Here is an 18119-nt window from a genome sequence, read left to right as displayed (position 1 = left end):
ATTTTACTAAAACAATCTTTGTACCTTTAAAACAAAAGTGCCCCCAAAGGACCACGGGTTTGTGGTTACACTAGACACCAGTTTTATAAAGGCATATAGAGAAGGCCAACACATTCTCTGACCTACAGTGATTTGTTATTTAAACACTTTAAAATGTGCACTGTCAACATTCAATGATTTCGGTAAATCTCTCAAAAATTCGACATTTAATTCAACAGAAATGTAATTTTTATTTACAGTTTTAGACACAGGCACCATACAAACATGTAATTACACTGGGCTTCATTTCTATAGCTAAATAATTTAATCAGTACATATATATTTTTTTTTTAAAAAGACACTGTAAAACAGGAGGCTAAAATTCACATATACAAAAGGCGGCAGCACGTGTTGACAAGAAGCAGACAAAAAAAAAAAGGGCCATGGATTACTGAAATGAGAGGGAAAAAAAAGAAGTCAATAGAAAACAATATAGCTTTAAACTAAAGCCCTGCGGGAACAGCATATTGCTTTAGATTTACTCAGTCGCTAAGTTACGGGTTTTTTTGCAAAAGGGTTTTAAGGGGAAGACGACACTATACTTTTGTTACCTATAACCATGAATGAGTTGTGGACCAAAGTTTAAACCAACTTTACCCAAGTGCTTGCAGGCCATATTTTATCATTATGTGTAAGCAAGATCTGAAATCACACTGGCTGAATTAGATTAAACTTGTCCTTAAAGGAGAAGGAAACCCCCAGGGCGCTAAACCCCTCCCCCCCTCCCCTGTGCTGCCCCCCCTCCCTCCTCCCCCCTGGCCTACCTGTCCCCCTGGGCAAATGCCCCTAACTTTTTACTCACCCCTCTGCGCAGGTCCTGTCCACGGAGTACGCAGTCCCCATCTTCTCCCACGCGCGTCTTCTTCCTGCTCTGATCGGCGTTTTCTGGCGCATGCGCAGTAGGAACAGGTACCGGTACGGCTCTACTGCGCATGCGCCGAATGTCACGAAGTTTTCCGATTTCACTTCGTGACATTCGGCGCATGCGCAGTAGAGCCGTACCGGTACCTGTTCCTACTGCGCATGCGCCAGAAAACGCAGATCAGAGCAGGAAGAAGACGCGCGTGGGAGAAGATGGCGACTGCGTACTCCGTGGACAGGACCTGCGCAGAGGGGTGAGTAAAAAGTTAGGGGCATTTGCCCAGGGGGACAGGTAGGCCAGGGGGGAGGAGGGAGGGGGGGCAGCACAGGGGAGGGGGGAGGGGTTTAGCGCCCTGGGGGTTTCCTTCTCCTTTAAAGAGGCAGTATATGCCTTGTTCAAAACGAGTGCAATGAATAGTGTTAAACAATGCACAGATAATACACAATGGACTTCTGCTCATCTGTGGTCTGGGAATCTATTATCTACTTTGCAGGGACCAAACACAGAATTTAATCTATGTCCCTGTTTAGCTGAACAAACAAGAGAAATCAAAGATTTCTTCTTTTTTTTGTGTGTGACTATAGGCAAAAAGTATTCATTGCACTCATAATGAACAATGGCTGATATTCCTGTGAGCTAGTGTTATTAGTTTCTGGGGTTAATAGAACCGTGTACATGTAGAAACCATTAATGAAGGACTGTTCGTTCCAGATCCATAGACGAGGCAGGTCTGGGTTGAAAGATAATGTTACTGCTGCTTAAAGGAACAGTAACTCGAAAAAAATTAAGTGTTTTAAAGTAATAATATAATACACGGTCGCCCTGGTAAAATGGGTGTGTGCTTCAGAAACTATTGTTTTTATAATTAAGCGGTCTAGCCATGGGGGCAGCCATTCAAGCACAGGATACACAGTAGATAGATAAATTATGAATAATACTATTGCATACTACAGAGCTTATCTGCTGTGTATTCTGTGCCTTTTCTCCTTTTTCAGCTTTGAATGGCTGCCCCCATGGCTAAACAGCAGCTTTTTTATATAAACTATAGTAGAGTTTCTGAAGCAAACACACCAGCTGTACCAGTGCAGGGCAACAGTACATTATATTGTCATTTTTTATTTTATTTTTTAGTTACTGTTCCTTTAAGCTCCAGTAATGTTATCTTTCAACGCAGACCTGCCTCACCTATGGATCTGGAACAAACTATTCTTCATTAATGGTTTCTACTTGTACACAGTACAACACTTGCTCACAGGAATAGGAATATTAGCCCTAATACAACCTAATTAAATACCTAATTTCCTGGGATAAACTTCATTAACCTTTTTTTTTTTCAATTGGACCCATAACAACAAACTAAAAGACTTTTACCTTATCAATGCAAAATGCATACTGCATATAAGGACCAATAAAACAGCAGCTTTCTTTTTACATACCTCATGACAATAGAGAAATAAGAGCATCCAGGAACTTGCTGCGGTCCTCTGTCCTTAACTCAATTACTAAAAGACAAACATAAATGAGTTTACGACAACATTGCATATAACGTATAAACATTGCTTGAAGCACACACACAATATTGAATCACAATACAGGTAGGATGTATGCAGGCTTAATTAGGAGATTAGAGGGCTGAAGTGAGTGAATGTTTCCAGGCACAATACAGGACGCCAACCTTTTTCCCCCCTCCCTACCCAAGTACCTACAAATATGGAGTAATTGTCTTGGTTGGCAACATTCCAAACACTCAAATATTTTGAAAAGGGACAGAGGTCAGAATTCCTTTGGCCTGACCTCATTAGAACTCTTTTGTGGTAGCCAGCTACTGTGCATGACTACAGTTTTAGTTCAAAAGGAAACAACCACCAAAAATTTGTTTTACTTTGCAGGAAGTCTTGATGACCAACACCACCAAAAATTTTGTATGCATTTATATAATAGGATGTATTGTTGCCCTGCACAGCTAGACACACATGGGGCAGTTTTTCAACCTGCATAAAAGCAGATAAAAACTAAAGGAGACAGCAGATAAAAACTAAGTAGAATACATTGGTTTAGTTCTTATACAGGAAGATAAAATGGGAGCAAATGCAATTTATAACTCTTTACAGAATAATAAACTGAAGATCTTTCAACATTTTTTGCCAAGAAATACTTTATTTATAGGTGCTGGATCAGCAGATGAAATTTAAATTGTAAATTAAATCCAAACGCCTTAATGTTACTGGTTATGTTTTCAAATCGGATACGGCAGAGAGTGAGACACTTACTGGACATGTCGAAATGGTTGTGAAGTGTCCGAGAACTTGTGCTCTCTGCTGCTTTCTCAAATGCTCGGCCAAAGAAACTGCGGCATGACAGTAAAAGGAACATTAATCAACCAATCCAGGATTAAAAACATTGACTAGTTCTAGAATTCGAAAGCGCATGTATTTAAATAACTTCAGAAAATTCACGGTTTAACTACGAAGACTAAAACAAGGCCCCAGTAGTATCTACAAAATTAGCATTTTTGTAAATATGTTAAATATGATAGCACAGGCATGGTCAAAATGCATCTCTGTAGATAACTCCTAGCACAACTCCAAAGGGTTTCACTTGTGGTATCTTGGAAGAGCACAGGCTGCACATCCTTATGGCACCACACCGTAACTACTGATCATATGTTAACCACTCTATTGACAATTCTTTATTAATCCCACCCCCAACTAGAAGAGGCAATGTACCTATAACAATGCCACCAAGCACTTCACCAGCATCTTGTCACTTGCCCCTGGGATCCCTTGCTGCTGCCCTAAGCATCTTGTAAATGGCTCTGATCTTGCTCTACTGCTCATGCACTCAGCTCAGGACAGCTGCAAGGGATCTCTGGGACAAATATAATTGTGTGGCAATTAATAGAATAGAACTTGAAAGGGACTAATGTTAGCAATGTTTGCTAGGGGTGCCTAATAAATTTGCAACCCCCGGTGATTAATGAAAACGTACAAATATACACAAACAAATCATGCAAGTTTGAAGAAAGGTAACCACATTAAAACGACTTACTTCTTCTTGTCAGAGCTCTCTGCTTCAGGGGGAATTCCCACCATGATCACGGTCCCCTTCTCTGCATCCAGAGGAGCTGCCAACACCAGCGGTAGCAACTTACACCGTTTGTTTTTGGTCTTTAATACAAAAACGTACAATTAGGGCCATGTCAAAAGACATTTCTGCTTCCTTCTGCCCCATTGGTATGTACTGACAGGCACAGGATTCCGCAAGGAAAAGCAAAAGTATGCATTTTCACACAGAGAACCAACCATTAGTGCACAGTGACATCATGGCAGAAAGAAATATCTGTGTCTTCTCCCCTGGTGAAGGAAACACCTTGTGGGGCATGGCCCTCAAGCTTTTCTTTTGGCAACAAGGTTGGTAGAGATAATTTAAAAGCTTTAAATTAATGAAAGCTAAACCAAAGAAAACTTGGGGGGGAAGACACTAAATACCCACAACTTTTAACGTCTTCCACAATTTCTCAAATTTTTTATAAATATGAAGGCATTTGTAAAATAAATAATGGACATATATAATAGCTTCTACAACCCATGGGCAGGCTCTGATTAGAATGGCCCGACAAGGCAAGCATTGTGCCCTAGACAACCACAGGAATCAGAGGTGGCTATGTCCAAACATGCTCCTGATATATCAATCTCCATGGTCTGTTACGTTGTCCCAAAAACAACGTATTTGGTTGACCGCAACACAGATGACCTGCCAAAGAAGTAAAACATTTTGTTTGTGTTGGGTAATTGGCTGTTCTGTAAATGTGAGGACCATTGGATGTCATATGGTGCATGGTCAGCAACTGTAAAGAGATACAGTCAAAATAGTGTATGGGTATTTAAACAAGTACACAAAGAATTACTATTACCCCCTACCCCCTTTTATACAACAAGATTAAAATAAATGATTACTTACAGAACACACAAAGGACTTCAGCAAGTATTTACAGAGCAGGCAGAGAGAAATTGGATTGGAAAACATCTTAACATCTGGTGTCCCCTGTTTGTAAAGAAAATCAGTGTGTGTAACAGCAGCCCCTACTGGTAGTTCAACAAACTGCAGTTAAACTTTTTACAGAACAAGTTTAAATATATTTACCAAAAATAACGCCTTATTTTGTTCTGCAATGCTCTGATAATACAATGCGAAAAAAGATACCTATTGATTTCTTAAGATGACCATACACATGTCCATTTGCCATGGTTGCCACCTTTGTGCTGGGCAAAATGGGGCCTATGCACAATATGTAGTGACTGTCTGAAGGGGCCGAATAGCGCTATTTTAAAGTCGAAGTATCACTTCTAAATGGATACCCGCTATTTGTCTCTGTTGGAAAATGCACATTAGAGCATACAACCCTTAAACCTAAAGAAACACACACAACAAATTTAAAACATCATACATTATATGGAACAATATAAACGATACACAGGGATTTTTAACACAATAAAAACATTTATAAAATTAAACTCATTACAATTAACTATAAAAATAGAGCCTGTACTGTAGAGTGCATAGCAGGCTGTCAACAAATCAGAATTGCCTATGCATTACACACATGCAGAAAACTGACCTCCATCAGGTAACAGTAAAGGAAGGGGCCCTGGGACAATATGAGATTTGTGCAGATGCAGCTGGCCACTGTCTGTTGAATAGCACATAAAAGCTTTTTGCCCATTTCCAGGCCAGTGTGCAGTTTATCCAGGTTACTCCTGAGGAAAGAAAAAGATTTCATACGTACATCACTAAAGTGTGTGTGTTACCTACAACCTTAAATTTGCTTTAGACAGCAATATAAGAAAGTGTTGAAAAAGAAACATGAGATACTGATTAGCTTTGCAGATAATTCCTACTATGCTGTCAGAAGAATGAAGTTAAACTATGGGAAGGTAGGCATATGTACGGTTACATACCCATTCAGCCACTAAAGGGAACAGAAAGTATATGACCACTTTAAAGTTAATTGTTTTTTTCTGCTGGGGTATATACACTAGCAGAGGAAAATGAACCATCTGATTTCTGCCTGTCAGCGCACAGTTGACTTTGGTGTGAAAATGCATACTTTAGAATTCTTGTGTCAAAATCTGCAGGAAAGAGCAGGTAGAGAATAAGCCCCTATGCTGGCATCGGCTTCCTTCTTTGCCTGCACCCAAACCACTGTGTCAGCCCACAACACACATGCATGCACCTGACCCGACACAATGGTTCCGGGTGCAGGCAAAGGAGGAAGCAGAGGTCTGTCCCAATGTGGCATTAGCCTTAAAAATAATGAAGGGATAGCAGAATGTAACAAATTTAAGTACTTACCTGGAGAGGCTATCCAAGGCCTTGATAAAATTATCTGTACCCTTCTCATCTCGTTCAGTGTTTTCCAGGAGAGAAAGCACAGCAAAGACTATGTCACTGGCCAGAAACTTGTTCTTAAACCCAAACTGTACACTAAAGGTCTGCACCCTCACATCTTTCATTCTGTCAAAACACAATTAGTGGTTCTTAAATAAGGAATCATTTAAAGCATATTTAGAAAACATGTCTTAAGCTGGCCAAAAATGTGCAGATCTTCTAGATCAGGCATGTCCAAAGTCTGGCCCGCGGGCCAATTGCAGCCCATTTTCAAATTTACACCGGCCTTCAGCCTCCATCATGAAATTAATAATAATGAGGCCCCCAGCACAGTGCAATCAGGAATCCCATAGTAGTAATATTTGGGCACATTAGTGAAATGATCTGCCACTTGGTCTATACTGCTGCCTGTGTGCTGAAGGTGTTAGTAATAGACACGTACCGACACGTAGTGATGCGCTGCTCGCGCATACTTTTTTTGTTTTTTTAGGGCTGAAGGTGCAATAGACGTACTGACGTGCCAGTACAGTGAACTAAAGAAGTATGCGAGAGAGGTGCATCACTGTGTGTCAGAATGTGTCTATTGCCAACACCTTCAACACACAGCAGCAATATAGACCAAGTGGCAGATAATTTGACTGATGTGCCCAAATATTACTGCTTCGGCTACGCGATTTCTTGTTTAAATGAGGCACGGAGAATAAGTCCAAACAGACTTTGCTTCTCCACTTCCTAAACGCCGTGTACGGGCCCAACTCCAGGAATGAATGATCCTGATCAAAAGTTATCTACATCGGAACGGATGTCAGGTTGAATGGTTGGCCCTCAATAAATTTGGCCCTCGTTGCTAAAAGTTTGGACACCCCTGTTCTAGATCCTCAAGCACCAAAAGAGGATTTCAACTGCTACTGCTGGTTGATAAGTTTATCTATCTGGGGGAACAGATTGATTACTCTTCCACCAAGTAAACACGTAACTGTAGGCTACCCTCGCTCTAGGCCCAATGGGTCGGATCCAAGTCACAAAAATAATCATTACCCCCAAAGTCCAATAAGCAGTGTGGCATTTTTTTTTAATATTTTTTTTTTTAAACACTCGATAGGGTGTTTTATATGGGGAAAGAGCCATAGTAGACTCTCACTGGAAACACTACCAATTAGCCCAGGGGGCCTAGCTTTCCTTGATATGATGGTTCTCTCTGCTCAACTTACTCACTGTAGACAGATGGTGTTGGAATAGGCCAAACCAAACATCTTCCACCTTTGGACGGCAATAACATCCCCCTTTAGTTCCTCATTTAAAGGGCTGCTGGCCAAAGGGAAGCTGAACAAAATCCCCTATTTGGGCTGCAGAGGAAAGCTTGGGCCACAGCACACCGTTTAAACAAACATCAGGCCCTGCACCCTGAAACCAATACTCAACAACACTGAATTTGAAAAGTAGGATGTTGCACCAATCATGGGTTGGCATTGACTTATGTATAACAGGTAGCCTTTGGGATGGCAACCGCACAATGTCCTTTGCCACACTACATATCACCAATTACCAATGGTTGGCATACATTAGCATCAGCACAGCACTGTGCAACAGGTTAGAAAAATTGTGGTTGATGCTTCACAAATATCCCTGATTGTGACAACGGACAAGAAAAGGATAGATGTCAAGGGTGTACAAGCTTATAATAGCACAACAAACAGGGTATGGATGCAACCAAACCCCGCTCTAAAAGGGAAGCAGACCTTCCACAGATGACAGACAGTCAAAGGAGACAAGTCTTTAGGGTCCCTTCCCATTTCTCTTTAAACTACAAGTATAGAATGATACAATAGTATATAATTCACAGGGCCTACTACAACAAAACAAGGCTACATAAAGTGGACCCAAACATCTCCCCCCATCTGCAACCGCTCTAATCTTGTCCCCGGGACTTTGATACATACACTACGGTCGTGTAAGAACCTGGAGAGCTACTGGTTCAAAATCCTGACAACCCTTTCTGCACAATAAGGTTGCCCCATACCTAAAGAACCTATGCTTTGCCACCTCCCTAACCTTATCAAAGGCAGACATGCAATAAATATGGAGTAAATGGAATAACTCCCTGCGTAACCCCCCTTGATCAGAAAGTCATTGATGGTGTTTACTGTGTTTGTCATAGCAGCAAGTTGAATACCATTGTAGTAGGATTATAACTGGCTGTTCTTGACTAATCTTGTTCACCCTGTGTGCAAAGTGGTACTTTAATTGCATATAAGATGTAAATAAATCAGATGTATTGGCCAAGAACTGACAGCAAACAAAAAGTGGTTTCAGACAAATAGTAGTGACAGTCACCCATCTATATCATCGAATAAGCAATACATGCAGAGATATCATTAGCCGACAGAAATCTTAAACTGTCCGGATTAACTAAACCGGAAAATCTTGGGACGATCCACACAGGATCATACTAATCTTTGTATCTATAGCTGCCCATACTCTATAAGATCTTTCCCCGATATGCCTACCAACGGCAGGACTATATTCCAAGCCATAGGGCTGAATGATCAGATTACACAAACGAGGAGCAATGGGCTCAGACGGGTCGATCGCCTGAAAGATTAAACTTTACAAATCGATATCGTGGCCAGATATCGATCGGGAAGACCCCATACACGTGCAGATAAGCTGCCAAATTGGTCTAAAGAACAAATATCGGCAAAATCTGCCCTTGTATGGCCACCTTAAGGCCAGCTTTATATGTATTGTAGTTGGCAAATTGTTAATATATAAAATTCAAACGAATTCCATTAATTCTGCAAGATACTGATTTAGTGGTAATCACAGTTGGATGACCAATTCAATAAACTCTATAAATTAATTCAAAGGAAGGCAATCAAATAATCCAAGTTGAAATGAATAGGATGAAAACATTTGTTTATAACAAGTATAAACCACCACCTCAAACTCTTAAATTGTTCCAACTTTAAATATAAATATTTAGTCTTCATGCACACAGGGCTAATAACAAACTTTTCTCAGCCTGCATTTTGTACACGCAGAGAAAAGCAGATCTGCACTGACAGCAGGCCCGGACTGGCCATCTGTGGGTTATGGCGAATGCCAGAGGGGCTGCTGTAAAATGCCATAGAAAGTGACTATGAAGTGGGCTGGTGGGGGCTGTTTGGGCCTCTGTGTACTAGGAATGCTAGGGCCCAGTCGCAATGAAATTCTCAGATTTGCATCAGTTAAACATTTAATCATTTTTAAGAACATTTGGGTGGCTCCGCATTTGAGCTAAATGCATAGTTTATTACAAATCAGTGGTGTGCACAGTAGCATGCAGAACCCTATATACACCAGGTATGTAATTCTCCCTTTGGAAAGTGCATGTGTATTATTTATATATAGCCACACAAAATGGACGAACAAACTAATACAACTTATGTATAGCAATTTAAAATGTACCCAAATTTATTCGCCGACTCCTCAAGCATTTCCCGAAGATTTTCCTTTAAGGATATGTCCATAGAATTGAACTTTTGTTTTACTTGCTTCAGAGGCATCCTAAAAACATGTAAGAATAAAATACTTGAATTGTACATTTAAATAATATTCCATACATTTGGCAATGGTGTTCGGCAGATTTGGCAGAAAGTGCTTGCACATAACATACATCAGAGATAATCAACTGTTAACTAGCAGATATGCAAGACAATCAGAAAAAAACATGTTTATATGTACAAAGTAAACAAAACTTACCCCATGTCTGCAAGAAATTCTTGAAGTTTTTTCTGCCCTTGCAGAGACCATAGCTTGAGAGTGGCAGATGTATAACAGGAGTTACAGATGCTTTCATACAAGGACCAATGCTGATACAGAGAAAGACGCAGACTGGTAACAGTATGTTAAGGAAGTTTATGTTTATTCAGTAACCTGCCTTTAAGTTTCCATAGAACAAAAAGACTGTCAATGTGTTTAGCTTGCTTTGGAGGATGCCGAGTTCTTTCATGTTTTCCAGAGTAAACCAGCCTTAAACAAGCCTCTGTATGCTCTGTATGATGGCCTGTCTGACCAATTCAGAATGTATGTGCTGTCATGTGATATTAAGTAGGATAAAACACATACCGTTACTGAATAATTAGGAGGTTAAAATACACATATGTCCTTGCAGTTGTGATGAATGGAAAAACATGTTAGTAATCCTCTTAAAAAGAATTTTGCAGTTTACAACTGCCAAACTATGATTTGTATTACCGACTTATGCTCAGAAATAAAGAACACATTTTTTAAATTCCACAGAAAATCTGGTCAAACACAACAGTAAAATTGCACCGGTCCAGAGATCTTACACACCATGCATCTCTATTTTTGTAGTATTTCTGATAGCTTCCATGAAACCATAAGAAAACCGTTAATTGTTACTAAATGGTACACATTCATGCCCAAAATACAGGGAAAAAAAAATGTTCTTTAAACTTTATAAATTGATTTAAACAAAAAAAAGTTTAAGAGTTAAAGAAAGGGACGGGTGCCTAATTGTGTATTTTCATATATGCGGGTAGACAGCTGGGTAATATTCTATACCAGAAACATCCAGGAGATACCCTGAAAAAAAGGCAGAGGTGATAGACAAAATGGGTTTTATTAAAGATATTTGCTTGAAACTCAATTTCTTTATGCAGAACCCTATTTTATAAGGATACTCGTATTCAAATGCTATCCTCATGCAGTCAATAGAGAGCGAATTTTCTTCATCCTCATTACGGTGGTTGTGCCTGGAAACATGGCGCTGGAGGGTTCCCACATCTGTCACATATTTCATTCTTGGGAGCAAAGCAAGTGCAATCGGTTAGTTGTCAGACTAATTATAGCAAAGCTGAAAGTGCATTTACTAGTTTAGCATTTTAAAATGCATTTTTGGAGTTTTCTATTTTTTTTTTATTATCTAATGGCACATACTACTAGAAAAGTTATATATTTATAAGAATGGTTTATTTAGATGCAGCTATGTTTTACATATGGAACATTTAATGCAATACATTTTAGAGAGACCTGCTATGTTTAGGGGTATATTTATCAAGCATTGAATTGAGTACTTCGATAGTCGAAGTATTTTTTTAAGGGATGCACCGAATCCACTATTTTGGATTCGGCCTAACCCCCGAATCCTCGGCCGAGTACCGAACCTTAATTTGCATATGCAAATTACGGGTGGGAAGGGGAAACCGTTTTTTACTTCCTTATTTTCTGACAAAAAGTCACGCGATTTCTGAAAACGGCAATATTCGCTCTAAGTAAAATCATACGATACAATACGATACAATCGAACAATTTAATCCTGGTGCTGGAGCAGCACTACTCTGTTAAACTACAGAATAGCTACTACAGGGGAAAAAAGGTTGAAAGGCAGAAAGCTTGCAGTCAACACAACTTCACATGTTCTATAATGTTCTCTACATGTACAGATTCTTTATGGAACCCCTAAAGAACCACCATGGAGAAGTGAGGATATGAGGCAAAAACTTAAATTAATTAAAAGGTTGCAGTTTAGATTAAGTCTAAAAATTTGCCCTTGAATAATAGCACAAAGCACACTGGCTATTCACGAGAGTGGGTTCTACATGCATTTCCATAATGCAACCCCTAGTAAAATGCTAGTCTTAATCACAGTAATTAGCTTACATAAAAGCATAAATGTTTACAATGGTAATATAAAACCGGTATAGCATACTTACTGAGTTATTCGGTCCTGAACCCATTGATCTGTCAGACCAACAATTGCCCACCTGAAGAAAATAAGATCACAGAAAAATTGCAAAATACAAAATCCAGACATAATGTTACAAAGAAATGCATAATCGACAATAATGTAGTCACAATATACTAACCACAGTACACCTACCATAACATATCATTTGAATCCTTAGACATAATCCAAGCCAACTCAAACATCATCATTGCAGACTAAACAAATAAGAGAAATAATGAATTATCATCAACATAAAAAACCAAAACATGAGCAACTCTGTCAGATGCTAAACCTATTTTTTGCGATGGTTGCTGGGAATTAAAAAAAGAAAGTGAATTAAGCACTGGCTTTGCTACTTACTGATGTTCCATGGTATTCATATTGCTCATAGTCAAAAATAATCTCTCTCCTGCAAAGAAACAAGATACTTTTTAAATACCTAGCAGTCAACAGGAATCTAGCAAGGATAAGTATACAAAAATATTGATTTCAGAATACAATGTTACTAAAGGTTCATGTTAAAAGCTTAATAAAATCAATATACTCTGTGATGTTGCCATTAACTTATACAGGGGTTGGCTGTTGTGAGATTAGTCCCAGTAAGCCAAATATTTAGTTGATCTAGAATTAGCTATATAGATAAGTGTGTGATTCTGAATAAAGGTAATTAAAGAAAGTTACTTCTGAAAAGGCTTATGCTTCACTCATCGTAGGTTTTAAAGGGGAAGGCAACATTAAATCTACCAAACTTTTGCCACAAAATATGAGGAACAGAGCTTTTGAGAACAGAACAAAATTGGCAGGAATTCAGTTGCACACTGTACCATTAAAGTCTGCTTTCATTAGAACCCGGAGCCCACTAACACTAACAAATGCAAAAACAGTCCCAGTCCATTATTCTTTCTCCATCAAAATTAACAAACACTTGGCGTTATGCATTCATGCAGGTAGCACAAAGCTGAGACAGTCTGATAATGAAGTGTTATTTGCCACTCCAAGGAATGCAGTCTAGCACAGGGGCGCCCCAAGATCAGTAAGAAAAGCATGGCGGCCAAAATAGAAATGTGTAATGTTCTCAGCTTGATAACCTCCCAGCAGCACACTTCCTTTTCTCCTTCTCACTCTAGCCTCTCTTTTCTTTTCTGTCCTTTTAACCAAGGGGGCTTCCGACCCTTGTATTGTTGTTAAAAAATGTAAATGCTAAATAAAAACTTACAAAAAAAAAAACCCCACCAGAGTCCAATGGAAGAGACCTTTACACCACTACTGTCGACACCTAACACTGCACATCGGTGTACAGAGTTTTTTTGCAGCACAAACCAATCATTACCATCAGCAATGCCAAGCATCAACTGAAATCAGCCCCCATTGAACTCTGGGGTAATGGAAAAACATCCTCTGATAGATGTCAGGAAAATGGTAAAGCTTTATGGAGGCAAAATAATGGTCTGGGGGTAGAGCCCCTGGTTCCAAGGGCAAAATCCTAAGGCTACAGCGTAAAATTACATTATTGACAATTATGTGCCATCTACTTAGTGGCAAGAGTTGGCAAGGCCCTTTCAGTTTCAGCATAATAATACCCAAATTTGCATAGGGAGTGCAGAATTTGTCTACGGAGAGGGAGTAGAAGAACCTGACTGGTCTGCACAGAGCCCAGACCCAAACAAACACCTGTGTGATGAACTGGAATGCCATCTGAAAGCCAGCTCTGACCCCAAATACCAGTGCCCAGCCTCACAAATGCTTTTGTTGCTGAATTGTGTGTGGTCTTTTAATGGTAGCAGTTATGCCCCTAGCATTAGTAAAGTCTTCAAATCTAGTCTATATATGCAAGATATACATATAAAAAGATTTTCACTATTTATTAGCCTTTTAAACAAAGACCTGCCATTATTTTGATTCAGCCTATACAACCGGATACAGCATATGGAAAAAAAAATACAGAACAAGCTGAAACAGTGAACAACTTTTTGGTACTACCTTCGAGCTTCCCACTCCCTTCTCTGCCGTCTCCTCTCAATCCTTCTTTCCACTGCTGCCTACAAAAGTAGAGACATGGGACAAGTAGAGACACATGGGACAGGTAGAACAGTATGTTATCATAGCTTGGCAAGCAGAACTTGAAATCAAGGCAGAGAAGGCCATATCAAAACACGACTTAACAGAGAATTCAGGTATAGCTTTTGTTACCCATTTTCACTATTGATCCAGTTACATATTCCTGTTTTTACATTTACCAAGATTTCTTGACTGCTGAGATTGTGATGTGTGAACACAGTGACATGTACCTCATCAAATCGCCTTCTCTTTCCAGAGGGTTCTGCTCCATCACTTTCATTTCCAGAATCCTCCCCATCCTCTTCATCATCATTGAAAATATCATCATAAGCAGGTATTTCCAAGTCGTCATCTTGTCGGATCAGCAACTTGACCTTTTAAATTTTTTAAATTATTGCTGTATTAAAATGATCTGTTTTGTTTTCTCTGCAATATTTTCAGTATCACTATTTAGATTATATACCTGACTATCGTTGTATATATTGACCACATCTATTGGCCTGTGAGTGTCACAGATGTAAAAGATAGCCTCTTCTTGGGGCTGTAGAGTCTCTAGCAGGTCTATGTTTGCACCGCAGTTTATGAGCACAAAGTAACGGAACTACAAATAAAAAGTGGGGGGAAAATGTTAGCTATACAGGCAGAAAGAGCACTGACAAGCAGAAACACAATACAAGGCTAGGAAGGCAATCTGCAATTTGTCATACTGCCATTTTTTTTTGCAGTTAGCGCATTGCCTCTACTTCCAAAGGTCAAATCAGTAGGCTGACAACATAATTAAAGCACACTCCCACCTCCTAAACGTCACGCAATTCAGACGATCAAGTAAGGGAGTGGTGACGGGTGCAGGTTGCAATGGAGCCCTATACTTATGACCAGTCTATGACAAGCAGAAAGGAAAGGGCTGCCCTGCACCACCCAACTATCTGCTCTACACCTCATGCTGGATTTCTCGGGCACTAGATGCAGAGCACAGCCAGACCTTGGGCAGAAGCTCTCTCTGCACAGGCAACAAGGGGTTCACATTTGTGCCCCATTGTCCCTGGATAGAAGTGCAAGAGCCCTATGTAAATAGGCCCGGTTGCAGACATTCTGAACTTCTCACTCTCCAATTAAATAAGAATGCACATACAGCAGTTTAGGGAATTATTACAAGTAAGTTATTCTCCACTCCAATACCAGTATGGATATTATACACCAATACCAGTATGTATATTAATTGCACTGAGGAAAAACAAATGTACCAATACATTTCCCCAAAAATTATTAGATGGAGAACATAATTGCTATGTACCAGCCTAACAGCTCAAAAGACGATCAGAATTTCTCCTTGCAGAATTACAAACACCTGCTACTATAGCCTGCTGCAAACATGCTTGGCACAATCTGAAACCCTTCAATCAAAATATCTAACTGATGGCATCTGCTACTGGATTGTAAATGGCTAGTGTAGTGTCCCCTGTACACTAGTGTTTTTGAGCTGACAAAGGTGACCCATGACTAGAAGCTGTAACACCATAGAGAAGAAGTGTGAGGGGAATAACAAGGAGGCAGTCTGAAAACACTTAAATATATCAAGTCAAATAAATTCACATTTTTAAACATTTATTGATCATTTTTATTGCAGCGCGTTTGCTTTCAACTAGCTCTGATGTGTTCAGCCATCAGGGCCATTGTGTTAAATGAACCTTCTCTCTTATGATACACAGAGAACATCTGTCATTCTGCACAAGGATTTTGTTGCAGTTTGCATTTTATGTTCCAAATCTACCCCATATGGCATGACAAGTACATCTTATTCATACTTGTATTTACACTGGTGGAGAAAACACACTGTGGCACAAGCATAAGATGGATGAACCCATGAACTGCCCAATCATGAAGAACAGCATTTAAGGCATTTTTATTTCAATGTGCCACTGACTATTTAAGAAGTGACAACAAACCCAAAGCACTTTAGCTGCTGAAACATTATTCCTAAGCTGCTGACAAACGCTGAACGATACTGGAAATTTTACTTCAACAACTAAACATATGCTGAGGTAAAGTAGAAATGGGGTATTCAGCTACAGTAGTTTGCCACTGCAGCTAAAAATCACCTCTTGCCTCTTTGGGAAATAAGTGTACAGATGCAGCCACTTATGCTGTAAAATAAGAATTGGAAATAAACAGCATAGTAAAATGATTACCTGTTCCTTATGTTCAAGGAACAATGTTTCAAGTTCCTGCCAACCAGAGACTGGTACCAAAGTGTACTGTACATGATCACACTGAAATAATGCCTGTGCAAAAAAACAAAAACAAATAAAAACAACTTAAGAGACCAGCGGTGCCATCAAACACATGAAAAATGATGCTATTGAAACACATACTAATACAGAGGTATCTAGAAAATGTTGTTATGCAGCATTTATAGTTGAGAGTATAAAAGTCCTAAAGCTGTAGAAAGAGGCACTCCAAACCAAATAATGAAAACATTGTATAATATCAGCTAGCTGTTGAATCTAAAGTAGCTCAAACAGAATCAGCTGATTTCAGCAAAGAAACAAGAGTCTCTGCATTTTGAGTTGAAGTCTGTTCGAATTGCTTCCGAATCAACACTTCTGAAGAGAGAGGAGGTGACTGCCCGTGGTAGGGCTGTAAATCAGCCAGTGTATCTCGGATAACTGATTTTGGCCTTAGCCTAAGAAGTTATTGTAGGTAAAAAAAAAAAGGAAGACAGGTTTAGGCTCCAGGGCCAAGCTACAAGATCAGCCCAATAAGGCAGATAGGTGGACGGATCTTTACACGTATGGCCACCTTTACTTGTAGGGTTTCTGATGTCAGGCCTGTGTGTGTGATGATCTCATTGTAACAAACTGTGGATTCTGGCAAATTCCAGAGAGGCTGCTCTAAGATGCTACAAACAGTCAGTATTCAGCGGCCTATTTGGGCCTCCGTGTACTTGAAATGCCAGGGCCTATTTGAATTTCCAGCCTTGGCCTGTGAAGGGCACAACTATAACTATATATAATATTATATATTAGGGATGCACTGAATCCACTATTTTGGATTTAGCCAAACCCCTGAATCCTTTACGAAAGATTCGGCCGAATACCGAACCCTAATTTACATATGCAAATTAGGGGTGGGTAGGGGGAAACAACAGGCAGACGGCACTTCTGGAAAGGGTTTTATTGGGGTTACTGCAGTAACCCCAATAAAACCCTTTCCAGAAGTGCCGTCTGCCTGTTTCGAGTTCATTTGATGTTCGCAGTGGGGACACTGCTCAACAGAGCACCTGGTCAGGAATAGCGGTGAGCTGTAGTGGTCCGTTTTCTTTGTTCTCTATCTTGTTTTGTGACAGTCACACAATTTCCCTCCTGCCCCAAATTTGCATATCCAAATTAGGATTCGGATTAGCCAGGCAGAAGGTTTCGGCCAAATCCGAATCCGTCTGAAAAAGGCCGAATCCCGAACCGAATCCTGGATTCGGTGCATCCCTATTATATATTATAACTATAATATTTGTATAGACATAGAAGTTATCCAGGAAGCAATCTCCCATAGAGTCCATTTAAGTAAATGATCATTGTTATTGCATTTTTATCAGTAACAATCAGTATTGTATTTTTATCAGTACTTTAGGGAACGAAGCTGCATTATTGGTGACAAACCTATTGGCTTAATTTTATGGTTACATTTATTTTTTTAGTAAGTATGCGGATCCAAGATGCGAAAAAAACCTCTGTATTGCGGATGTTCTCTTTACCTGAAGGATCTTACAGGCGCATAGTGCGTCAACATCAGGAGCAACCAGGAGAAGAACGCGCTGCAAGACAGAGAGGAGACTCGGTGAGAAGTGGTCTATGATTTATTAGTTAATCTCATTTATCCCGGTTACCCTTCTCACCTCGGTAACGATCACGTCGAAAAACTCTTTACGGAGATCACTCACAAACATCTCGACCGGCTGATGACGGCTGCTGCCCTCGAAAGTGGCGCCAAAATCCCTTAGAGCAGCGCTGACCAATCAAACAAACCGTTTCTCAGTGACATCAC

At 39.8% G+C, this 18119-nt stretch overlaps 1 protein-coding gene across 1 annotated transcript; it reads right to left on the bottom strand.

The window, feature by feature from the left end:
- Positions 1-210: 210 nt before the first annotated feature.
- Positions 211-18119, bottom strand: cdc45.L (cell division cycle 45 L homeolog). Its single transcript, NM_001088373.1, is given in 19 exon segments — positions 211-430; positions 2338-2403; positions 3172-3248; positions 3950-4068; positions 4862-4945; positions 5520-5658; positions 6254-6415; positions 9737-9835; positions 10031-10162; positions 10975-11094; positions 12007-12057; positions 12174-12235; positions 12381-12429; positions 14001-14059; positions 14309-14452; positions 14542-14679; positions 16268-16360; positions 17830-17889; positions 17971-18119. Coding segments are annotated over 18 exon segments (1704 nt in total). The 5' UTR covers positions 18022-18119; the 3' UTR covers positions 211-430; position 2338.

The sequence above is a fragment of the Xenopus laevis genome, chromosome 1L, assembly GCF_017654675.1.
Source record: "Xenopus laevis strain J_2021 chromosome 1L, Xenopus_laevis_v10.1, whole genome shotgun sequence".
In the NCBI taxonomy this organism is placed as follows: domain Eukaryota; kingdom Metazoa; phylum Chordata; class Amphibia; order Anura; family Pipidae; genus Xenopus; species Xenopus laevis.
This window is presented reverse-complemented; position numbering and strand designations above follow the sequence as displayed.